The sequence below is a fragment of the Delphinus delphis genome, chromosome 7, assembly GCF_949987515.2.
Source record: "Delphinus delphis chromosome 7, mDelDel1.2, whole genome shotgun sequence".
Lineage (NCBI taxonomy): Eukaryota > Metazoa > Chordata > Mammalia > Artiodactyla > Delphinidae > Delphinus > Delphinus delphis.
In genome coordinates this window covers 86,711,854-86,738,246 of record NC_082689.1, presented here as the reverse complement: position 1 = coordinate 86,738,246, position 26,393 = coordinate 86,711,854, and the positions used below count along the sequence as shown (strand labels likewise).

The 26,393-nt window shown below is 37.0% G+C and overlaps 1 protein-coding gene across 1 annotated transcript in view; it reads left to right on the top strand.

The window, feature by feature from the left end:
* ARHGAP15 (Rho GTPase activating protein 15) overlaps positions 1 to 26,393 on the top strand; it is a 621,121-nt gene that overhangs the window by 9,360 nt on the left and 585,368 nt on the right. Inside the window, exon 2 of the mRNA XM_060015714.1 lies at positions 19,681 to 19,859. Within this exon, the coding sequence (XP_059871697.1) occupies positions 19,695 to 19,859 (165 nt within the window). The 5' untranslated portion in view covers positions 19,681 to 19,694. The remainder of the gene's footprint in view (positions 1 to 19,680; positions 19,860 to 26,393) is intronic.

Here is a 26,393-nt window from a genome sequence, read left to right as displayed (position 1 = left end):
TCAAAATAAATAAGCATCTGAAAACGTATTGCATAAATTGGTAAAGAACACCAGCATTTAAATTTTAAGCTGTTCTTCTAAAACTAGGGTATTAAAATTGAATAATTTTGTTTACTTTAGATTCATTTCCTAAACACTTAGTGAACTTTTTGTTTTAGTCTCTGCTGATGTAATGACAAGCTTAGAGTCAAAACGAGATTTCTTTTTAAAATAGAATGCTCAGGAAATTAAGTGCTGAGTTGGGGGAAATTTTTTTTTAATTTATCTTTCCACTTCAGTTAATTTCATATTAGAATTTTAAGGGATAGAAACTGAGCAATGAAGTCCATATTCATCTTATTTGGGAAATCAAGTAGTCTTAGCCTCTATTTATACCTTGATGGTTCTCCTAAAGGAAGTAGAATGTAGGAGGAAAAATGAGTGTTGATTACCCCAGTGGTGCCTCCAGCACTGTGGTAGGTACCATGGTGGTACCCCAAGCAAACACTATCCCCTTCTTGTCTAGATGCTTACAGTAGCATGAGACATTCATTAATATAAATTATTAGAGTGGCATTATTAATAATAATCATCAGAGCTATGATTTATTCAATGTGTATTATGTATCAGGTGTTTTGCATACCTAATAGTATTTGAATCCCACAAAAATCATGTAAGAGAGTTAGTATCTCCATTTTAAAGATAAGGAAGCTTAGGTTGAGTGGGTAAGTGCCCAAATTTATAATGCTGTTTGGTTGGTGGGTTATGATTTGTAGGCAGATTTGGGTAATGCAAAATCTGTGTTATTTTCACTATGCCATGCTATAATTTCTAATCCTGTTAGGTGTCAGCAGTTAAGTGATACTGGACTTCATTCATGAGGCCCTGTAGTCTGAAAGGGTCTAGAAGGATCCTGCTTTGTTTGATATCTAAAACTATGTCATCTGTGGAAATCCTGTTGCTTTTTCACTATATACATATATCCTTATGTAGAGATGTTATAAAATATGTGAGGAAGAAAACATTTTTGCCTTAGTTTTTGTCATACTGTAGGTACGTTTTCCTATTTCACTTCTTCTGTCTTCTCTGGACCCTGTGTCTCCTTTCTGCCCCTAGATTCCCGATTCCTTCTTAGAGTCATGCTGTCCATTATGGTAGAAACTAGCTACAGATGGTTATTTAGCACTTGAAATGTGGCTAGTTTAAACTGAGTGTAAAATAAACACCAGTTTTTGAAAACAGTACAAATAAAAAAGTTATAAAATATCTCCTTAATATTTTTACATTGATTATATGCTAAAATTTTGACATAGTGGGATAAATAACATACATTATTAAGATACATTATTTTAATATAATCACTTATTTCATTTTACTCATCTGGTATGGCTACCAGAAAATTTTAAATTATTTGTGTGGCAAATTATTTCTAGTGGATGGCACAGCTTTAGGCCATCTCCTCTTCTCACAAGACTACTTTGACATTCTTATCCACTCTTATATTTTAAATTTAATCAATATGGTCCTTAATTTTTTATCTTTGGCTTTGGTCTCTCTCCCAATATTGTTCCTTCTTCCAATTGTCACTTGATAACCTATTCCGTGATGTCCCATCAGAAGTTCAAACTGAATATGTCTCATGTTAAACCTATAATCTCCCCACAGAATCCCCATTCTCTTTCCAACTTCAGTTAAGCTATCTCTGTTCTTCAAATCACTTAAGTAAGTGAGCTTGGTATCTCCAAGGACTCCTGTCCATACATCCAATCAACTGTCATTGTTAGGGGCATCCATTTCCTTCTTTCTGTGTTCACTTATTGTCATAGTTACTCATTTAGATATCCATTAAGTCTTGTCTAGACTATGGCAAAGGGGTCTTATTTACTTTCATACTCATTTCTCTTACCTCTTTAGTTTGCATATTTAATATTTATTTTATGTCTTCATGGTGATGGTTGGGTTCAAGTTAATTAATACAAGTAAGAATTTTTATGACCTAGTTATATTCTATTTAGAGTTTTAAAAGTGATTTTGCATAATTATTTTATGTGGTTATTCTAGCAAGCTAGTGGTAAAAGCAGAAGATTTAGTAGAAGACAAGGAAGCTTGGAGAAATAGAAGTGTTTGAGGACATGCTGAGAACATATTTCTCCCAAATTCTGGTCTAGAAGTTTTTTATTTCTTGTGGAGATAGTGAAGATTTTTTTTTTTTAATTTGGAGTATAGTTGCTTTACAATGTTGTATTAGTTTCTGCTGTACAGCAAAGTGAATCAATTATACGTATACATATATCCACTCTTTTTTAGATTTCCTTCCCATTTAGGTCACCACAGATCACTGAGTAGAGTTCCCTGTGCTATACAGTATGTTCTCATTAGTTGTGTATTATACGTAGTAGTGTATATATTTCAATCCCAATCTCCCAATTTGTCCCACCCCTCCATTTCTCCTTTGGAAACCATAAGTTTGTTCTCTACATCTGTGACTTTATTTCTCCTTTGCAAATAAGTTCATCTGTACCATTTTTCTAGATTCCACATATAAGCAATATTATACAATATTTGTTTGTTCTCCTCCTGACTTACTTCACTCTATATGACAGTCTCTAAGTCATCCATGTCTCTGTAAATGTCACAATTTCGTTCCTTTTTATGGCTGAGTAATATTCCATTGTGTATATGTACCACATCTCCTTTATCCATTCCTCTTTGATGGACATTTAGGTTGCTTCCATGTCCTGGCTATTGTAAATAGTGCTGCAGTGAACATCAAAATGGGTGCATGCATCCTTCTGAATTATGGTTTTCTCTGGATATATGCCCAGGAGTGGGATTGCTGGGTCATATGGTAGCTCTATTTTTAGTTTTTTAAGGACCCTCCATACTGTTCTCCATAGTGGCTGTAGCAATTTATCCCCACCAACAGTGTAGAAGGGTTCCCTTTTCTCCACACCCTCTCCAGTATTTATTGTTTGTAGATTTTTTGATGGCCATTCTGACCCATGTGAGAAATAGTAAAGATATTAAGAGCACTGCCTGGGAAGTCAGAAAAAACAAAGTTCAATCTTGGGCTCCACCACTTGCTAGGTATTGTATATGTTATATTGTACAAGTTACTTAATCTCTCTGAGCCCAAGTTTCCTTATCTATAAAATGAGGAGTTTCCTCACAAGATAAAAAAAGAATGTATATAAAGAACTTTGCCTAGTTTGTGTCTCACAATATTGTTTTAGAAGGGTTAAATGTAGCGTGAATAGTAGTTATAGTAGTAATTGTTTTATCAGGTTGTCTTGAATCAAATGATGACCATTCTCCCCTTCATTATGATATAAAAATCATGCCAGGATAATTTTGATTTATTTCAATTCTAAGTATTATGATAGGATTTGGAACTCATCAAAAGCAATTTCTTGCTATTAGTTTCATTTCCTCAATACAGCTGTGTGGAGGAGAAGGAAGAAGACTCACTCTTTTCTTGTTTGTTTACCAATTTTTGGTTGATATGGAAATTTTCCTCTGAGCAGCTCAAGATGTGTCCTAACCAAAAATACCCTTTAATTTTGAAGAATTCATATTCATCACACAGAGCAGTTTAAAAAGTGAAAGGCAGCCATTGACTCTTGGACTTAAAATTAAAATGAAGCAAAGAAGAACTACAGAAACCAGGAGAGAGAAAAAAAAAGTAGAATTCTTTTCACCCACTTTTATATTATACCTAATTTTTGCCTACGGTTATAAAGTATTAATGCAGATTGTTCATGAGGCATGGGGGTCCTAGCAAAATGATTCTGAGGAAAAAAATAAGATGTTGGGATGTCCAAAGTGCTTATCCAGTTAGCAAAGTCTTTTTCTGTTTTTATTCTGTTTTGTTCTCCCCCTGAGGAAACCTGCTCAGGATTCCATGTATGGAGGTTGACTGAATACACCAATCTCGGTCCTAATCCTGAAAGCACTTGGTATTAGGATATCCATTAAATGACAGCAAGGTGTGGCAGTAGGAAGTGACTGACAGAATGCTAGGGAGATAAGTGGCTGTGGTGCTGTCCCTGGAGAATTAGCTGCATCCTACAGGCCAGAGGGCTTTAGGTTAGAAGTCTGGCTCTAAGAAAGTGGATTAACAAGTGGGCCATAGTTTCAGGGTGGGAAATCAGCTTGAAAGGAAAACCAGAGACTAGTCAGTATGGCAGATGGTTAGGGAGTATGTCTTGAGTCAGGGATGGGAGCAAGTTGAGATGCAGTGGATGTTCTGACTTCCCCTAACCATCATGCACTGTATCCCAGGTCCATTTGGCAGCTTTTGATGTGGAGAAGTAGGAAAGAAGCATGAGAATCCAGTAACACTTGGGACTGAGAATCAGGACCATTCTAATATGGTGGCAAACCTGAACTTGTTGGAAATGCTCATAGTACTGGCAGAATTAGAGGCAGAGGATTTCAGACAGGCACCAAATATCCGTAATGTTCTTGGTACGATGCAGAGCAACAACACTGAAAAAATACAGCATCTGACTTTAAGGATCCTACAATTTGGCAGAAGGGACACTCAACTCAAATAGATAACAGAGAACAAAAGAAGTCAGGATATGATTATCTGCCAAAATATAATAGGAACAGTAAAGGAGGTCAGAGCAGAGAGGGGGAAATGGGAACTTGCTTAGCAATAGCAAAGAGCACAGCACAATATCCTACTCTTGGTAATGTCAGATCATGTTGAAAAAATTGTACAAATAAATGAAATAATGTTAATCTCCAGTGAACCTCTTGCTAAAGCAGAAGTACAAATTCAGTCTCAGTTTTGTTCTCCATTTTCAATCCTACCAGCTTGGATTTTAAAATAATAAGATATTGAAAATGATATTAATTTAATATGCAGCAGAAACTCTGCTCAACTCTCAAATCAGAGGAGCAAAACTCCTAGAGGTGATTGACATCTGGGGTCACAGTCACGGATATTACCAGATCAGTCAAGTTTTCTATGCAAATCAAGGGGGAAGGGAGAGAAAGTCTGAATCAGAGAGAACTTGTCCTATTTACAAGATGTTGAAGCTGCCCACCTCCACCTGACAGTTACCATGCATACCTTGAGCAGTTTTTCACATCTCATCATTTTTCGAGAGAAGACACACAGATATACATTTTTTTTAAAAAGTAAAAATTCTCATGTTTCAATTGGAAACTGATTCAAAACACTCCAAAACATTGTTCAGGCCCAACAACATATGTCTGTGGGTTGAATTTGGTTGGCAGTCTGCCGGTTTTCCACCTCTTCTTGAATTTATAGCTGTTCCGAAGAAAACAAGAGCAGGGTGTAATGATTAGAGAGAACTAGAATCCTCCAACTAACTTCTGTACACACAGTAAATCGTAATAAGTGTTTAGAGACTGACTAGCACATTGCTTTATGAAAAACCTCCATTTATCTGCAACTTTTTCATTTAGGTCCTTGTTTTGTTTGTCTGCCTTTCACGACTAGGCTCAGTTTCCTTACTTGGAAGAACAAACTCTTCTGCTACCAACCCTCTTCAAAGCATTTTTTTAAACATTAAGATATATCTCCAAAAGGTTAACTTTTCTAAATAATAGCAAGTATAGTAATCCTTAGTTTCCCTGATTTTCACAAAATTACAAGATATTGGATTCCGACCGGAACATCTACACTTTTAAAGGATGAATTGTTGTAGGGGAAATAAAAGAGAGTTTAGTATGTCTTAAATGGTGATAATAATAGTAACAACAATTTAAACATATGTGCACACATGCATACACACACATACATGTGTGAAATTCACAGTGCATGGAATGAGGAAATGTAGCCCAAGTGTGGTTGTATAACCCATTTTATCATATGTGTTATCTATTAATAGATGATTATAAGTTCCAGAAGTGGTCATGACAATGGATATAAATGATGTGGGAGGACAGACAGAAAAAGAATTACTGTTCAATAATTTTTTAATTAAAAAGGTAATCCTGATAGACATTTAAAAACTCTAACATTTATGAATTCCTTTTTTACTTCAATGTGTCCAAGACAAAATCCTATAGTTTGCTTTATGAGGAGCCTAAATTAAGATAGAAATTTAGCTACATTACTTCAAATTACAGTAACACTCAATTAACTGGAACCTAGTTCGATAATGCATATAACCATCTCTACCTCCTACCTCCTGGGGAGAGGCCTCTGAACTCTACTTTGAGGAGAGAGAAGCAAAACAGGACTTACTTAAGTGGGAAAATATCCCCCAAACAAACCCTGGGTTGAGGTTCCTAATAATACAGCTGAAGCTCTTTAAGAGACTATAGCATCATAAGAGCCTTTAGTTAACCAGTCTAGAAAGGACACAATTTAAGATGTATAATATACAGAACATATTGAAGTATCTTCAAAGACTAGGATTGGAAAAACTCAGTCAAAAACTTTTAATTTAAATAATGTGGACTGCTAAATATTTTTTTTGCTATTTTGACATTCTTGGCTTCATGAAAGAAAGCCTCACTTCCACAAAATTTCAGATTAAATTTGAAAACAACAATATTTTGTGGAATCTGTTTTGTTCTCACACTAAACACCCTTTGATATTTAACAAGCAAGAGAACAGTTTTCCAAGTGTTCAAATTGACATTGTTTTACTCACACTTACTATGTTCATGATATAAACATTAAAAAAACAAACAAACCAAAAAAAACAACTTGCTGAAAGTTCTGCAATAGACCTAGATCGTTGGTGGTATGATACTACTGGGTTTTTCATTTATGTAAAATAATTCATTTTGCAGCAATAGTTAGGACTGGATGTATGTTCTGGATAGCTAAACATCATATTTTAATTAATCTCAAATAGGATACTCATAGTATTACTTTCACGTACCTATGTGTCTGTGTGTCAATTTTTATACTACCTACTTAGCTACCTGCTCACTTCTCTCCTCACTGTTCTCAACTGCGATCCACACCACTCCCCCAAACCACCAACATATTTCAAAGTGAGATTTACTTCCAGAAAACTTAATTAGAGCAAAAATATTAACAAATATGAACCTAGTATCAATGGGCTTTAAAAATAAGACACTGTAGTAATTGGTAACATTTTTAGGACAATGCAGATATGAAATAAAAAATAACTTTATATAATTCTATAGACTTGTTTCTCATCAAAGTTCAGTGTGCATTTGAATCACCAAGGGTGATGGCCAAACATGTCCTTTCTCAGGCTCCTCCTCAGTCTTGCTGAATGGAAATATCTTGGGAAGGTGCAGTTAAATCTGCATGTTTATGAAGCTACTCACACTGACCCTTGAGAATCATTGCTCTATAACTGTCTTCTTCCTCACTTCTAGAGATACCTTTTCATTTTCAACTGAAGTTGAGTTATTTGTGACCCTAACTCCCAGGAGAAATCTTAGCTTAATGCAGGTGATTTTTAACTAATTCCAGTGAAATGGAGTTCTGTGAGTTCAATAATAAATTATAACAAGTGATTATGGCTTTTAGTCTGCACTTGTGATACACAAATCAAGTGTGTTGCCCCCTTATTTACAAGTCCCAGTGCCTCAGCCAGTCCTTCCTCATTAGGCATTTGTTTTGTCCCTGACCACAACTTCCTCTATTGGAAACCTGGTCATTCATTGCCTCATTCTCTTGCTAGGATGAAAGTCCTACCTCTCTACTGAGAGTCTCCCATGTGGGTAACTGAGCTAGCTCTGAACAGATACCCAGTGTTGAGAACTCTGACAGTAACAAACCTCCTGGTTGATAACAATCTGCAAATCTGAACTTCTGAGTATCGCTCCTCTCAGAATGGTTGTTTCTTCCCACCTGTTAGATAAATCTTTCTATTCAACTTGGATACCCAGTTGCCAGTATTTACCAAGACTGTAACCAGATATTTATGTAATTATTAGACAAAACCGCACCTACTGTCAATATTTGTGGATAGGAAAGCTCTCCAGTATCTGTTCACTCCAGATGGAGGGCCAGATCCTGGTCCTTTTTCACCTAGATAAATCACGAGAGATGACAAGTCCTTCTAATTAAAAAAAATACACACACACACACACACACACATACATATGAATTCTTTATATAGAAAGAACGTTTTCCTGCCTCACACCAAACACAATTATTTCCAGAAGGATCACAGTTCTAGAAAAAAGTTTAGGGACTTCCCTGATGGCGCAGTGGTTAAGAATCTGCCTGCCAATGCAGGGGACATGGGTTCGAGCCCTGGTCTGGGAAGATCCCACATGCCACGGAGTAACTAAGCCCGTGTACCACAACTACTGAGCCTGCTTTCTAGAGCCCGCGAGCCACATTGAGCCCACACGCTGCACCTACTGAATCCTGCGCACCTAGAGCCCGTGCTCCGCAACAAGAGAAGCCACCGCAATGAGAAGCCTGCGCACTGCAGCGAAGAGTAGCCCCCGCTTGCCACAACTAGAGAAAGCCCACGCACAGCAACAAAGACCCAATGCAGCCAAAAATAAATATAAAACAAATAAATAAATCTTTTTTAAAAAAGTTTAAATAACAAAACTCTTTAGAGGAAAATATATGAATAGTCTTTGTAGCTTTGGATTAGGCAAGAATTTCTTAAGAGGACAAAAAAAGTACTAATTGTAAAAGGAGATAAATGATAAATTGGATATATTAAAGCTAAGAACCTCTACTAATGAACATATTACAGTAAGAGAGTAAAAAGCAACTTACAAATGAAAAAAAGGATCATTATTGCAACATATATATTAAAAGGAAACTTGTATCCAGAATATAAAAACAACTCCTACAAATCAGTAAGAAAAGCACAAACACCCTAATAGAAGAATTAGCAAAAGTTTTGCACAGGTGCTTCCAAAGAATATCACACAGCAATCAGCTACACAAATGAAAATTTGAGTAAAATAAGCCCAGCAATTAAAAAGTATATACTCTAAGTTTCCTTTTATATAAAGATCAAAAGTAGGCAAAACTAAGAAGACAGAATGTTGATTATCCTTTGTGGGGTGAGGAGGGTAGTGACCGGAAGGGAGCTTCAGAGGGCTTCTGGAGTGCTGATGATGTTGAGTTTCTTGATTTGGGTGTGGTTACAGGAGCGTGCATTCAGTTTGTGACAATTCATTGAACTTATATGCAAACACAATCGTATACATACACACACATAAACACAAAAACTATTTAAAATGTATTTTATGCATATATAATTGAGCAAGAGAGAAACCAATTTTTAAATGCATTTTAAAAGATATGCTGAAATGTTTTATCTTAATGGTGCTGTCATTGTCACAACAGTGGACTATATTACTGTCTCATTCTCAGACAGGTCCCTTTGGCACTGAAATACAATTCAGTCAATTCAGAGTTTGAAGACATGAGCATTAGGGAAAGACTAATTGGATACAATAACAAATTTGCTAAATAAAACAAATGTCATCCACATTTTCCTACTGTCAATTACTGACTCCCGTTAATTACTGTCAAACACTACGCAATATGCAGCTTCCTCATATTTTAACTTGGGCAGGCCAAGATGGAGATGGAGGGAACCTGGTGTATTGCAATCAATGTGTGATTAGATTTAATCTGCTTGGTAAAAGGGCTTTGCAACTGAGTCATGTACTTTAGGAAATAAATACTATAGAACATGAAATTGGAGGAAACAAGCAATCGCAAGTTGAAATGTATATTTGTGCACTTGATACTCTTCCAACAAAGATCAGAGAATGAGCCCTGTCCCAGAGGGTGAGACTGCTTGTTTTGCCAGTGTTTTTTAATTCTGTGGCTGCCGAACAACTTCTTCTACAGCTGATGGTTTCTCCTTAAGTGACATTTCATCATCCAGTGCCCTAAGATAGTCACCCTGTTTTCCCTTAATTGATACTTGTATGCAAGAGGCGGAAAATGGCTCAGCATTTCTTGCTATATTAGTTCAAAACTGACAGAGGAAACAGAGAAGAGATTGCACTACTTATGCCCCTTATGGTTTTCCTGTGTATCTAAGGAGATTGCCATTTCATAAAATTTCTTATGCTGCCTGAACATAATTACAATAATGCAGGCATTTTGTTCCTATTTGCTTTTCTATTTTTTACTGCTTACCTGATCACCAGAGGGAAATTCAGAAGCAGTTTCACTAATCTTAACTTTATTTTCTTTTATGCCCTTAATAAGATGTAATTGTACCCTTAGACCTCCCTTCCGTAAATGCTTCATTTTGTCATTCCGGTGAAGCCTTTACCTTTCTCTTCATTTGATTGGTAACAAGAAGCATTAAACATGTGCCTGGAAGTTCAAAGTGAGGTTCCTGAAGTTTTTCCCCCAAGTCATGGGGTGCTCTTTTCATAAGATTAGTGTTTACAAATAGATGCTGTGATATTTATTCTAATTTAAAGTTAATTAAGAAGCATCCCATGAGAATGCTCCTGTTCATTGTGCAGCCTCAGTGGCTGGAGATCCATTCTGGGTCCTTTCCACCAAGTCTTTTGGAATGGGATTATGCCTTAAACAAAGGCATCAACATTTCCAGGGATCTATAAGAGCCCCCTTTTTTTTTTTTTAAGATTTTATTTTAGAATTTATTTATTTTATTTTATTTTTTATTTTTTGGCTGTGTTGGGTCTCTCTTGCTGCATGTGGGCTTTCTCTAGTTGCGGTGAGCAGGGGCTACTCTTCGTGTAGTGCGCGGGCTTCTCATTGCGGTGGCTTGTTGAGGAGCGCAGGCTCTAGGCACGCGGGCTTCAGTAGTTGCAGCATGTGGGCTCAGTAGTTGCAGCACACGGGCCGTAGAGCACAGGCTCAGTAGTTGTTGCTCATGGGCTCTAGAGCGCAGGCTCAGTAGTTGTGGAGCACGGGCTTAGTTGCTCCACGGCATGTGGGATCTCCCCGGACCAGGGATCAAACCCATGTCCCCTGCACTGGCAGGCAGATTCTCAACCACTGTGCCACCCAAGAGCCCACTTTTTTTAATAGAGCTGCAAGTTTCTCCTAATCCGGCCCTAATCAACTATCTCTCCCTAGGTTTCCCAACTAGCCACTCCCACTCTGTCATTTGTTGTGGATGTTCACTTTGCTTTTCCTGAAATCTTGTGATCTCAGCTTGCACTGCCCTTGATATCCCTTCTCTGCCTTTTGGATCCTATTTATCATACAACATCAAGTTCAATGTCACCTTCACCTGGAAATTGCCCTCAGTCCCATTCTCCATTGCACTCTTATCAGACTTCATTGTAAGCAAGCATGCTTATGTCTAACTCTACCCCAGAATTCTTAACAATTTTTGTAGAAACTGTGGGACCTAGCAAGTCAGTTTCTCAGGGTAGAGGCTCAATAATTATTTGAAATATAAAACCAGTTGCTTTGCTCCCAGTAGGTTGGAGACTAATGGGCTAAGGTGCTCAGGGGATGAGAGGTAGCAACAAGATACCAAGGTGGCCTACCACACAGTTTTATTCTACTTAAAACATATTTTATATTTTACTTGTCATTTTTACCATTTAGGATACCCATATGCAATGACAATAACTGTATTACAATTTGTCCATGCAGATGATCTGCCAGACTTTGTCAGTAAATGCAGTCTATCACCCAGATTTCCTGATATATGTTAACTAAATGCAAAGCCTTATTATCACATTTCCTATATATAATACCTGCCAAAGTCAAAGACAGTGTTACCCAATGGGGTGGCTATGGTCAAATTCCTTTACTGTGATCATCCTTTCTCATTATATTTGACATTTTTGAAACTGAATTTTATTGTACTCTCTCCGCTTCTGAAAGTGGTCTGGGAAATTAGACTTAATAGAGATGTAGAAGCCACAGGGAAAAAAGAACAGGAGAGTGAACCGGGAAGAAAGTGAAATTAAAATGTTATTTTGGTAAATGGATGCTCTGGTGGAGACGGCAAACAATTGCAATGCAAGTTAATTACTGACCTGTCAGGCAAGTGTAGCACAGAGGTTGTACCACACGTTACTGGAGCTACCACTGCCACAAGTCATTTCCACAGGGGAACAAACAGACTGTGCTCTACCACAGATGAGTAGAAGACCTTTCCAGGGGACAGAAATGAGTTTCTGATATCATATTCATCTGTGGAGTTTCCACACACTCTTACTAGACCTGGAGAAGCAACTCATCTTACACATTCCGGAAAGGGATTGGGGTCATATTGCCACAGAGGGTTCGTGTGTGTTAAGGCAGAGAGGACCTTGGTGGTGACCAGACAGCTCACTGCCACACAGTGAAAACCCAGGCTAAGACCCATGGAATGGGAAAACACTGGGGCACACTCAGTGCTTATCTCTGAGACAGTTCTCCTCACAAAGTCTTTAGTGAGAATCCATGTCAGGCAAGAGAGTCCTTCTATTCAGAGAAAAAAATGTTAAGCACCTGAAGAAAGCTGAAACTCCAGGGAGATGTTCTCTATTGTTAGAACACAGAGCCCTGCTAAGTTGCAAGGTGGTCAAAAATGCAGTCATTTTTTAAAAATAAGAAATAAAGAAAAGGGTTATCTGAAATGGAAATATGGTATTGTTCATATTTTTGGAAATTTTGTATGATTTTCCAAGTATACTTTAATGTTGGCCTCAAAAGGTATGAAAAGCATTGCTTCTTTGCAGCCTCTAACTTATGAAATATCCATCGTTCATTGGCCCTTAGAACCGCTGGGCAGAGCAAGTTATACATATTCTTTTTAAAATAAGAACTAAATTAGGTCAAAGACATTCCTACTGATAATGCTTTCCTAAGCTATGTACTCTGGCATTACCTAGGTCTATATTTGTTTTCCATTTCTATATTCTGCAAATATTTATTCAGTCTTTATTGTTTTGTCAGAAAGCACGGGGACATTTATAAATGATTAAATAGAAAGACTTACATGATCTATACTTAATATGGATGCACTTTGATCATTTTATCTACCTGATCTCTGTCAGATTTCCTTTGGAATTCTTGTTACCTTGTTTTTCCAGACACAGTTGCCACTTGACTTGGCGGTCTATGACTAAAGCAAGGATGTTTGGAGATGCAGGACTTGAGCTCTGTCCTGGGACTACTTTGAACAGGTTGTGGCACCTTGGGGAAGAGTCTGTATCCTTGAACTTCAATTTTCTCTGCTCTGTAGCATGTAGATAATATCATAGTGCCTATTCAGTTTCTACTAACTCAAATAATTCTTAATATTTTTTATTTTAATGTTGCTGATGGGAAAAAGATGTCAAAAATACACTTTCTACCTCAAAAGGGCAAGCTGCTGAGCCTTAGTGTAATTAACAGAGTGCAACAAATAATTGACAGAGCAGCTTTGAAATTTATGATTAGATGAAATATCACATTCATTCCTATTTGGGTATTTGCAGTGTGAGTGGGAGAATCAGGCCCAGAATATCACTGAGCCAAGTCTGTTGAGCAGAGCCAAAGTTTGTGTGGCTCTTATGAAGTGCATTCTCATCACTGTTTCCTGTTTTTAAAACAGTATTGAAAGTGGAACTAGTGTAACATCACAAGCTATTCTTGCTGTTCTCTTGGTACATACAAAATCAGGAAGTCTACAGAAATTGTGAAGCCAGTCTTAAGTGATTTACATTTCAACTTCTAACTCAGGGATATTTATTTGGAGAGTTTTGTAAAAATCAAATGGATATTTTAAACACATGCAAAATGAACGAATGTGTTGTCATTAGTCATTCACCATGCGTCTGTGTGCCTCCTGTAAGAATATAAATGCATACGTCATCAATGTTTTTTCTAATAGAATTTGGTAACAATGATGATGATGATGATGATTAGATGATATGTTATGAAAGAACAAGAGAAATACGGAATAAGCATGTAGATCACATGAAACTTAATATGACTTATAGTTAACAAAATGTTTCATGTTACGAAGTTGCATAGAAATAAGCATACAAAAGTATTATTGATTTTACAAGTTCTCTACCAAATCTAGAAAGTTAAGGGTCAATGAGAAATGAAAATACAGGTGGAACAACAGAATATGATTTCAAAACCCTATGTATATTCTTGGAATAATAACTCAGAAAGACTCACAGATTAGAGCTCTTCATTGCCTTTCTGAGTATATTCTGAAATTGATACTTATGTTCCTGGAATTATATTCACTCCCTGATGCTGGGAGCAAGTTATGATGGACCCTGGGGTTTGAGGGTTTCTCTCTTTTTTTAAAAAATATTTATTTATTTATTTAGCTGCCCGGGTCTTAGTTGCAGCATGGGAGATCTTTTAGTTGCAGCATGCAGGATCTTTAGTTGAGGCGTACAAACTCTTAGTTGCGGCATGTGGGATCTAGTTCCCTGACCAGGGATCGAACCCAGGCCCCCTGCGTTGGGCGCGCAGAAACCCTTGAGGGTTTCTTTTGACTCAGGGTTGGGAAGACTTTATATTGGAGTTTATTCCCCTAGAACCTTCTTTCATAAAGACTCAAAAACTAGAGCACCCTGGCAGGGCCATCATGTCCCACAACTCCAAGAGGCACCCTTTACTAGAATGCAATTCTAATATCCTATCCCTAGTCACAAATGCTACCTGCCTCTACTTTTACTTAAGATCACACACAAAGTAGAGTAATCAAAGGTTTTCTACTGTAAGATATTTTCCTACATAGCCGGAGGAGTTTCCAGTATGAGATTCAGGTAAATGATTCCCTGAGAGTTCATGGGAAGTCTGACTAATCATTTATGACAGTGTGTTAATTAGTTTAATCATTCCTCTCCCATATATACATCTAAGTGATTCACTGAGCAGATGGATGTAAGTAAAAAGATGTAAGTAAGGAAGAATGGATGATGGAATTTCAGATATGTTGACCCTGTAGATGAGATGGGGCCTAAGTAGGTGCTGCAGTGGGGGGCTTTGGCAGCCAAAACGTGAAAAGGATCATAGTGTGCACTGTAGAGGAAAACATGAGTATTAGGATGCAGGTGAGGAGAAAATGGGAAAGTTGGAGTGTAAAGAGAATGAACTGTAAGTGGGGTCCAAATACAACTTGCAAAATTGGCCTAAAACAGCCTTATCCACCAGCTATGAGAGGTTTCTAACAGGATGAATAAGAATAAATCATCTCTGAACCCACAAGTACGGCAGTTAGAAGTTTCACAGCCACCAACACAGCTGTCATTTCTGGCCATTAGATTTCCTTCCTCCTCTGTCCTCCCTCCTTCCTCAGTTCCTGCTTGGGGTGAGGGGGTCCTGCTTCCTTCTGTTTTGCACTCAACTCATCCATACAAGACATTTGTGTATTATGCCAAGGAAAGCCCTCTTCCCAAATTCTCTCCCTCAGAGTGTCTAGAATACCAGCCTCTTACAGCACTGGTGGGCTTAGAAAGGATTAGGCTCTCCGTTAACCCTTCAGCCCGATAAGAGGATAGAAAGATGATCAAACTCACCCACACTGAGGCTAAATGCCATTTTCTTCATGAAACCCAATGCTTACCTTTTCCTTGAATTTCCTTGGTACTATAGTTTTTCTTCATGACATATTTCAGTATCTACTCTATAATATCACAGTTATTTGCATACCTCTGCACTGCTGAGCCCCTTTCCCGAAATGCCCAACCTGCCCTGACTTAGCTCCAACGTCAGCTGATCTTTTGTGGACTTTCTCTCTCCACACCTCCCAGTTCTACTGTGGTCTGATGTCATTGCTTCTCTCCCCACCTGGCACCACTCTATTCTCTTTTAATTATTGATTTGTTTCTTTATCACACTCACCAAACTACTGTAAAACAGTTGGTTGAAACAAACAAACAAAAACCAAAAACACAAAAAAGAGTTATCGCCAGCCTCTAATGTAGTGCCTTGTCACTCAGGAAAGTCTCAGTAAACGTTAAACAGATAATTTACTTTCTGTGGGTAGAAAGAGGTTTGTGTCATTTTCTGTATTCTTCTCAGAGCAACGTGGTGCTCTGCAAAATCAGAAACCACCAAATATTTGCAAACATGAGAATAACTATGAATAGTATCAAGTGAATGCCATTGATAGAACAAAATACAAAAAAAGCTGAATAAAGCGAAAAAATTGAGTGCAATAAATAGAGTATCAATAAAAAGTGAAGATGAGGTCAGTTGGGAAAAGAAGTGATGGCTAGAGGAGTGAGAAAAGAGAAATAACATTAACATTGGTAGGGGGAGAGATCAGCTTAAAAGAAAGATCTGAAGGAGGAAGATTTTGAAATTCTTTTCTGTAGACTGTCCTCGAGAAAACAGATGGGAAAGCCAGATAAGAGGCTTTTAAAATTAATCCAGCCTTTTGACAGTAACCCATCACCAGGCAAATTATGGGTTAATTGTCAAATCAATACAAGAATGCAAATGTTGATTTGACGCTGAAATTTGTTCAGAGTTTGAGAAACAACATGCCGTATAAACGGCACCTGGTGGGGCTATGTAAATACAGTGGCTTTATGCTCTTGGTCAGAAGAGAGTGGCGTTAGCCCGAGTATTTCTCTTACCAGTATTACAAACACACCACCTTAGAGTTTTGAATCTAATGAATAATTTGGAAGATCAAGCCTTCAATGTACTCCAAGGAGAACCCAAATTTTTTAGAAAAGATTTATATGTTTAATCATAGATCCCCTCAACCCTCACTCAAATCCTTGGGCATCAGATCATACCAAAGCATTTACATTGTTGCTAAAACTACCTAAAACTACTGAGCTCTGTAAATCTGCAGTAATACCTCTTGAGCTCCCAGACTTCTACACAACAGTATCAGAAGTGAAAAGGAGCCTACAGATCATAGCAATCCTTTTAGTTGCCCATGCCCCCTCACTATCATTTTTTTCCAGTGATGAAACAGAGGTCCACGGACTTGTTCAAGGTCACAAAGCTGGCCATTAGAAACAGTGCTGCACTAGAAGTCATCATAGGCTCTTTTTATGCAACCAGTCTGATTATAATGAATCCAAGACCTCCATTACAATCACGGTACCTAGATTCTCATTCTTTCATTCATCCTTACTTCATCCACTGAAATATACTCTGAAAAAAACTCATGCTTTTATTAGTAGCATCTTTATAAATATAAAAAATCCAGAGATTTGCTTTAATTTGAAATAATGTCTCTTGGCTAAGAAAAATTGAAGGCCTCAATAATAAATAATACACAGAATAAAACCAAAAATGTTTATCCTGTACTGGGGTACGTGGAGAAATAACTATTTATATGATCTGCATGTGATTGCATTTACTTTTTTTTTTTTTTTTTTTGCGGTATGCGGGCCTCTCACTGTTGTGGCCTCTCCCGTTGTGGAGCACAGGCTCCAGACGCGCAGGCTCAGCGGCCATGGCTCACGGACCCAGCCGCTCCGCGGCATGTGGGATCTTCCCAGACCGGGGCACGAACCCGTGTCCCCTGCATCGGCAGGCGGACTCTCAACCACTGGGCCATCAGGGAAGTCCGATTGCATTTACTTTTCAAAACACATTTATATATAAAAAACCCTATCTTATTCTAGTTAGATATAGAGGTAAGATCCCTTATGCATACATTAGTGGTCAGATTTGATACATTTTAAAGTCCTTCTTATTAATGTAGCTGTCATCATATTGCTGTGGAATAGTGGGGATAATATTTCTTCTTTTATTCAAATTTTTATTTCAAATGTTGTCAAAAGAGCTCTTATTCTCAATTAGATAAGTTTTTAAAATATATCACTCATGTATGATTATGAAAATGAATATATTCAAAATAAATTAAAATAAAATAAGTAGCAAAATAAATTGGTTAAGGAATTCTTAATAAAACTGTCCTGTAAAAAGCTTTGTTAGATATAACTGAAGTACAATAAAGTGCAAGTGTTTAAAGTGTACAATTTGATCATTTTTAATATATGTATACTGCTATTAAACCATCACCACAATCAAGATAACAAACATATCCATCACCCCCAAAAGCTTCCTTGTATCCAGAGTCCACACTGTCCCTAGGCAATCACTAATCTGTTTTCTCTCATTTTATGTTAGTTTGCATTTTCAAAAATATTATGTAAGTGAAATCGTAAGTACTCAATGAGTACTTTTTTGGTGGGGGGCTTGATTTCTTTTACTCTGCACAATGAATTTACAATTCATCCATGTGGTTGCATGCGTTAGTAATCCATTCATTTTTATTGTTGAGCAATATTTCATTGTGTAGATAAACTAGAATTTGTCTATCTATTTATCTGTTGATGGACATCTGGGTCGGCAGTGGGGGGGGGGCGGATAAAATAAATACTCCTTCACTTCTTGCTGCCCACTGTCCATAAGAAAATTGTTAGTCACTCTGATCCTCATTTTTCTCCACTATAAAAATATGAGTTTAATGTCAATATCATAGAAACTTTGTAAGGATTAAACCAGCTCATTGCCTGGCACATAGTAAATACTCAATAAATATTAACTTCTTTTCTCACTCAATATCACTCAATTGCCTAACTGGTTTCAATTATGAGGAAACACTTTTCCTCCCGTTAAAATGCTTTTATTCTTTTCTAATCCTTTTAGTGTCCACTCAACTTGAACATTACTGTGATTCTAGCCCCGTTGTCTGTCCAATCAGGTAGAGGTACCAAAACAGTTGGCTCCTTAAAATATAATCCTTCTTTTGGATTATATTGGCTTCTATAACTGACTGGTGACATTTTTTTCTAATGTTGTACCCACGTGCCTAGGCTAGCTATGAAATGTCTATATGGGTGAGACATAGAGAGGACACTCAGGCTAGAAGAGGGTCTGTTTCTAGAAGCTTTGAAGCTATATTTGCATTGCAAATATCCTATTTAAAAAGAGTAGATGTATTCATTTGAGGAACTCGTGGGGAGGAGCAGCTGAAAAGGATTATGGATTTGGGAAGCAACTAAAAGCCCTCCTGGTCCACCCACCCAATTTATTTCCTTTGTTTTCTTTTTCTGAATTATTGTTTTCTCACAGCGGCTCCTTTAAAATTTGCCCACACTGGATTTTCCTACCTGAATCAGACTCCTTCCATTAAAATAAATATAAATAAATAAATAGTGTCGATGTGCTGATTTTCTGTTTCTTCATAGTCTTCATAAATATTATATCCAACTAAGCTACTAAATCTAGTTCAGTTGGCAGATGGCAGTGGACAAAGGAATTTTAATTTTTCCCTGTGGATATTGCAAGTGGGGGTGGTGACTGGGACTCTGCACCATGCTAATGAGGCCAAGCCGACATATTTGATAGTCAATGGGACCAGCTTGCTTTCCTCCAATTTTACACACTTAAATTTGACCTTATTCACGGGGGTTTTTTGTTCACCAAAAAAGGCTGCTGGTGGTAATGTCTGGAGGTGGGTTGGGATGGGGTGGGTGATAGATCAAAGACATTGTGAATGAAAAGAGCATATACCCGGAAGATGCTTAGTTGGCAATATCATTTCTATATAAGGGAGACCATATCATATTGCCATTAGGAGTTCCTTAATCGAATTAAGAAACTACACAGAATTTGAGTGTGCTATCTATGAACTGAAATCCTCTGGCACGTATACAGTACCGTCGGAATACAGAGGTCCAATTGATAAAAGCACTACAAAGTAACTACCTTCTTCTTCACCAAAGAGGCGGAGACTATTTCATTTTTGTACTTTAATGATATATAAGGATATGCACTCCACCAGGAGTTTTTCATGGAAAAGCATATACTTAGAATAATATAATGCTTTTATATTTCATCAGGATAACATTGTAATATGCAGAAGTCTACAAATTCTGATACCTCTGTGGAAACACTGAATCCCACCCGCCAAGGCACTGGAGCTGTGCAAATGAGAATCAAAAATGCCAATAGCCACCACAGCAGGCTGAGCCAAAGTAAATCCATGATCCTCACCGATGTTGGGAAGGTCACTGAACCTGTAAGTCAAATACCACAAGTTCCCTGATATATAGAATTTTGTAAAAGAAGGGGGGAAAAAAAAGCTAATTAGCCTTGTTTTATTTGTTTTCCTAATGTGCATGAGAAAACTGTTTTTGTAATGCATTTTATCTTGCCTACTTATAGTCGTAATTATATCCCCAGTTGCAAGAGAAGAGCTGGGCTTAATCCAGAGTGATAAAGTGGATTTGGAGCTAGACTGAAGAGCACCTTTGACTCATTTTAAGGGCCTCCACTATCATGCTTCAGTGTCATAAAAATAATGAGGTTATGCTAGCATGTGGTGTTTGTACTTCCAAATACAGTACATCACTTTGAAAAGCCAGAGGCTAAAATTAGCTAAGAATAAACTGAGAAAAAAATCTTTTAAAAAAGTGAAAATCTCTTCCTTAAAATCTCCCAACAATATATGATATTGGAAATTACAATCTGATTTGGAATGAGCTTGAACAGTTGAAATGGTGTGGAGATTTAAGGTTTGGAGAGGAAGCCATTTTGTCTCCATAATGTGTCATTAGGAAGATTTGAAATAAAATAGTTACAGATGAACTCTATTGCCAGTTGTGTCCCTGCCCCTGCACGCATCCTGAGCCACTAAACACACTGATTGCAATGAGTCTCCTCTGGTTAATTTTCTTCCATAATGGTGGTAACTTGCAGCTGAGGCCATAGGATGTTACAAAATTATTTATGCAATGTTAGCCACTCTTTTGGACCCCGGATCTATTTTGTTTCTCACAGTGAGAGCAAGAGCAAGAAATAGGTTAGCTGGGGACAGGCTGTGAGTCCCAGTCACCCTGCAGTAACATGTGAGCTATTAATTGAGTGTTCTGTTAATATCATAGGGGCCTATGAAATATTCAGCTCCCTAACTGAGTTATTAAATGAGATCAACTTGCTGAGTAGAATGTTACCGATTATATTTATTCGCTGTTTTTCACTCGAATTTCAAGTGCAAAATTAACCCACAACGATCTCAGGAGCCTGAGAAATGTATGGTTTTAATCATCCTTTCTTCAGGTATTATAGACAAATTTAGCATGAGGAAGCCAGTGATTATATTTTGAAAGTGAGAAACATATCCCTAGTTAAGGTACTGAGAGATGCATTTTTTTTTCTTTATTTTCTCATTTAAAAGTATTATCTGCTGGGAGGCACAACACGGCCAGCCTGACTTGGCGTTGAAACCTGCTAAAACGTTCCTCAACCATGAACTTGAGACAATGGTTAGAGTAAATTATTGGAATCTCTATAATGTATTATCAGTAAGAACTGTACCTTTGGAAAAGTTTAAAAGTTAAGTATATTTAATGATGCCTAACATATTTTATTGGCTGTGTTTAACAAAAGGCACTATGCCGCAGTTGTTTTTGACAAGCATGAAAACATCACAGCATGAGACTGCAAAAGGAATTATGGAGAGAAATTACAAGTGATCCATCTCTCAATGAATTATCCACCTCAATAGCCCGCAGAACTCAGCTACCAATTAACACCTACTTTATTACATGTTGGGATGTACTTAATAACTTTCATGTGTTTATGCACTATTACCTTGACTGATGCCTCTTGTACAATTAGGCATAATTGGCATATCAATATGCAAAAGTTAAAAGGATTAACCCTCTTAAAACTAATGAGCATTTCTGTATCCAGCTGCTAAATGAGACAAAATTAGCATTTTTCACTTTTGGGCAGGATTTTATCATGCAGTTTCTCATTGTTGATATTACCTTGTTACATAACTTTAGTTTGGGCGGTTATATGCTGGACTGCTGGAGAATCAGAGTTTTCCAAAGTTAAATTAGCTATAATTATCCCAGCTTTTGTTTCCGCATTCTTAGCCTCGGCAATATGTATTCCTCGATAAGGAACAAAAATAAAAGTTACTTTTGGTTATGTGTGCTCGGTGCATAATTATATAAAAGGGGTATTTTAGTGAGGATATGTCATTTCACCGAGAAAACTTGGCTCAGAGATACTGTATTGAAAGCTTGCCATGGCACTAATTTTCTTTCTGTCTCAGTTCTTTTCATCTCTTTTTTTCCATGCACAATTTTCTGACTAGATACTGACAGAATGTAAAGTATTTTGGCATATTTATTCAAACAAGCCTGTTAAAGATATCTGCTCAAGCTAAACTAAGAACTTGATTTTTCAGAAGTTGGAGGTTGGGGTAAGGTCAAAGGGGGAGATTTTGAACTTAGGAGAAGTGGGAGGAAATGCACACTAAAAATGTGTGCACAAGTTCACATGTGGTATGGCTGGCTGTAACAGAGATACATTTAATCTGTACAGAAAAAAATTGAGTACTTAGAGACTATATATGTATTATGCATCCTATTTAATATATATGGCATATATATACTACTTGTCACTTGCATATCAATTCTACAAATCTAATATGGACTTATCAGAGTATATAATAACACAAAAATCTGGTATTACACATTTCCATGATTTCACTTATTCCAAAAACATGATACAAATATTCTAGGGTCAAATCAATTGTATAATTTTGTCATTAATTCATAAAGTCCTCTTAAAATTTTGCTTAATTAAAAATATGTTAATATGACTGTGAACTCAGAACACAATATAAAATTCTCCTATACATGTCATAAGAGCCTGTATTCTTGGTATCTTAAATCGAGGAGTATTTTGAAATGCCAATATAAACATTTATTCTACCCTAAGCTGTGCAAACACAGGTGAATTTACTTGTTGAATTAAAAGTTTTGATTGCCTAAGTGCTGCAGGGAAGCATTCCAGTAAAACAGGTATCAATACTCCATTAGTATTTTATTGGTGGCATGCATCATTTTCTTTAAACACCAAACAATCATTTTTATGTGGTTCATAAGATCAATGCCTTTTCAAAATTCAGAGGCCACTTTGCTTTCTAAGAAATGTTGGAGAGGTGGGAAATTTGGACATCTAATGACATGGTTAGTAAGAAAATTGCGTATCTGTGAGAGCCATCTGGAGACCTTCATTTGGTGGGGAGGGAGCGCTCTTTGGTCTCAGTGATTTGTTGTCTCACCCGGAGCATTGGAGTGAGACCTCTTAAAGGTGGACTGCTGATTTACCTGAATGTGCTAAACACAGAAGCAGAAGGCTTAGTGAACGTAAATGGGGGCAAGTAAAGTGTGCCTCTTTAAGGGCTAAAAAGGCTAATGTGCAATCCAGCAAATAGCTAATGCAAAAGGTTTAATGTGGCTTTGATGTTATTTATAAGAGGGATGCCCAGCCTACTAGACAGTTTGAAAATAGGTATTAATGAAGAGTTTAAATAGCCCAAGTCAGGAAACTGCAGACATAGGATTTGCAGGCAGGAGTAGTTTCGGCATTTAATACTGGTGTCTTAAGCAGCAACATGTATGAATATTCACCATTTCCATCTTGTAAACCCTGCAGAAGTGCCTCACTCCATTCCATAGCCATCATGGACAGGGAAATATTTCTTTTAATTAGTGTTCAGATAAAGACTTAGGTCAAGCCATTCCTAAACATTAACATACAAGACTCCTTGTGCTTCTCTTAACATACAGCGTTCCTTCATTTTTCTTTTTAATATATTATAAGGAAAAAGAGGAAACAATTTTCCTTTGTTTCTTACTTCTGTGATTTTAGGATACTTGCCAAAGTTGTGGCTAGCTAAAAAGGCAGACATAAAAATTGCTACTAAAAATATAAGCCTTCTGTTTAGCAGAGATTTTGAGAAATATTATGAGGCTGTAGGACTTGTCCATGTTTACTTCAAATCAAGCTTATAGATAGGTTTGAGGCTTTGTTTGTATAAATTGTCCTGAAGTGGATCCTGATATTTAATTAAAATGACACTAAATCACATTGAATTGATAAGACTTGGCATCTCAAACAAAGGTAATTGCCCGTATTGGTTTTATACAAAAATAGCGCTGCTTGGAAAATGTGCAGCCAACACAGACTGTCAACTCCATTTATAGATCAATATGTGAAAACCATTGATCAGGCAGGCATGTATAACAGTAACACTTTGCATTTATTTGTTGTTTTTATACCACATTAAGGCTTACAGGATTATAGGCTTCCTAAATATTTTGACTTCCTCATAAATATATGATCTGTTGAATGTTAATTAAATGAGAGTCTGCAGCCATCTCTAAAATTGTTTTTAGTTTGATGATTTCCTTTTATTGCTGTGGATCGTATGATCTGAAAATGGATTAGTTTCCTTCTGCATAAAGATTATTAAAGCCTTAATGTGTCCTATTTAGTGTAAGATGTGGCTGCCTTTTTGCTTTGAAAAATATAGATACAGACAATTATTTTTCTCTTAGCGAGTGGCTGATCTCTTTTTATTAACTGGGCATTCTCAGAGCTCAGGGTGGAATTATTTCCTGACATACTTTGCACACTCTGTAGATAACGGGTCTTCTTGATTTTTCCTGATAGAATTTGTTTTCTTTCTTTTCTTTTTATCTAGCTCTGTAGTACAGGCATCTGATCAAACATTATGTAGAAAATAAACTCATCACCTCAATTAAATTCTAGACACACACATATAATTTGAATTCTATTTTTCTGATTCAAGAACAAGCCTTATGAACTGTTCTTATACACTGCATTCTACAGTTAAATCTTTCTTATCTCATCAGTGTAAGGACAGTGTTTTGTTCCTAATCTTTATTGGACTATTGTGGATGACATTTGTAAGCCATTTTGGTTTATAAGGAAAAGCTGGAGGACAGTGGAGTCAGACTCTCCATAGATCCAAACCTCAGATATGACTACTAAATAATGTGTCTTCCACTGCAATTTTCTCTGCCACTGAGAGGTCAATTTTGTTGAGAAATCTTTTTATATCCTCTATATACATTAGGAGTACTGCTTTCAAGACAATACTTGGTTTTATATATGATATTAAAACAATAATAAAAGAAACAAGATTTCAGAAATAGAAAAAAAAAGAAAAAAGAAATCATGAAATTCAAGGGTTAGCTAAGGTAACCAGTCTGCTGTAAAGCAGAAGAAAATGTTTATTTAGCTAGATTTTTGACTTTTAAATAAAATGCCCTGGGGTGGGAGGGAGGAAAGAAGAATAAAAGAACACTAGAGATTTCTTTCCTTGTCCTTGCAGTCCCATGTCATCTCATGCTGTGAAAATCTTTAACTCTGTTTACCAAGCACAAATTGGACTTGCCAAATGTTCAGGAAGTTTTCATTGACAGTGTAGAGTCTGTACTTCAAAGAATGAGCTGGGGCTCTTGAGTTCACGTTTGTGGTTGCATCGTTTCCATTTTAACTTGAGCATAGCTAAATTTGTTTATAATCTCCTACTGATTGAACATGGCGCTGAATGTACATGAGATACATTTTTTTTTTTACTTTAGTCCTCTGATTACTAATTTGAATCCAAAACTCTAACCTTGTTAGCATCTGGACTTATTTCCATAATAACAACCCCTTCAGAACCTACAAAGTAATGAATAATTGACAACAAATGAAATGTTTTGATAGTTGTCGGCACAAAGCATGTTTAATGTTTTGTGTTGCTTCCTAGCTAATTATGTAGATGACACATTTGTCAGACCTTGACTGCCATTAGAAACGTGTTTCCAGAGGGGAGAAAAACAGGCTATTCATAGAGTAATTAACTAGAATGCTCAATGACCTGTGAGAGATTCAAATCGCTGCCAGTTCAGACATTGTTTTGTTACAGAAGCAGAGGGGTAATTAAAATTCCAAATTACAGTCCTATGATGGAGCATTTGTTTGTTGACAGTATACTCTTACTCTAGTTTGTTAATTCTTTTTAAAATTGCTTCTAATCCATTTTATAGCTTTAGGAGTTCCATCTTTGAATTTACTGACAACTAATATTATGGTAAATTGTACTTCAAAGGAGTACTGCCTTCCTCACAGTTTCAAGGGAGCACAAGGTGGGTGGGATAAAAATAGCTCCTTCCCTAAACTGACATATCAGGTGCTGTCAGTGGGAATGCCACTAAAGTGTAACGTCTTGTTAAATACTGTGTTTCCTTTTCTGTATTAGGGGAAAATGTCCTGGCAGAAAATACAGAGATTAAAAAGGAAAGCAACCATGAACATCTAAAAAGGAGGAAAAAAACTCATCTCCCAACAAGAAATGATTGATTAAGGTGTTCTGTTAAACAAGGAGGAAGGGAGAGGAGTTAGGGCTGAGGATGATTTGAGGAATGTGTTGAGTTCAATGCAGAAGATGCAGCAGTCTGTAGGAAGGCTCTCATGGATCAGTCAAAAAAGGGCGTTTTTGCAGCAGTACCTTCCATATCAGGTCAATAACTGTAGGATAACGGGTATCATGCATGAATTTTTTCAAGGCATTATTGGCATAGTTTACAAATCTGGAAGGCCAACATAGTCTAAAAAATTCAGCTCAAGAGAAATATGTATTCAGGTTGCTGAAAGTGAGAACATAGTTTTATTAAAAAGATCTGACAGAAGTCACACGGTATTTGATGCAGGCGAGCTGACAGAGGCATCCAGTGAG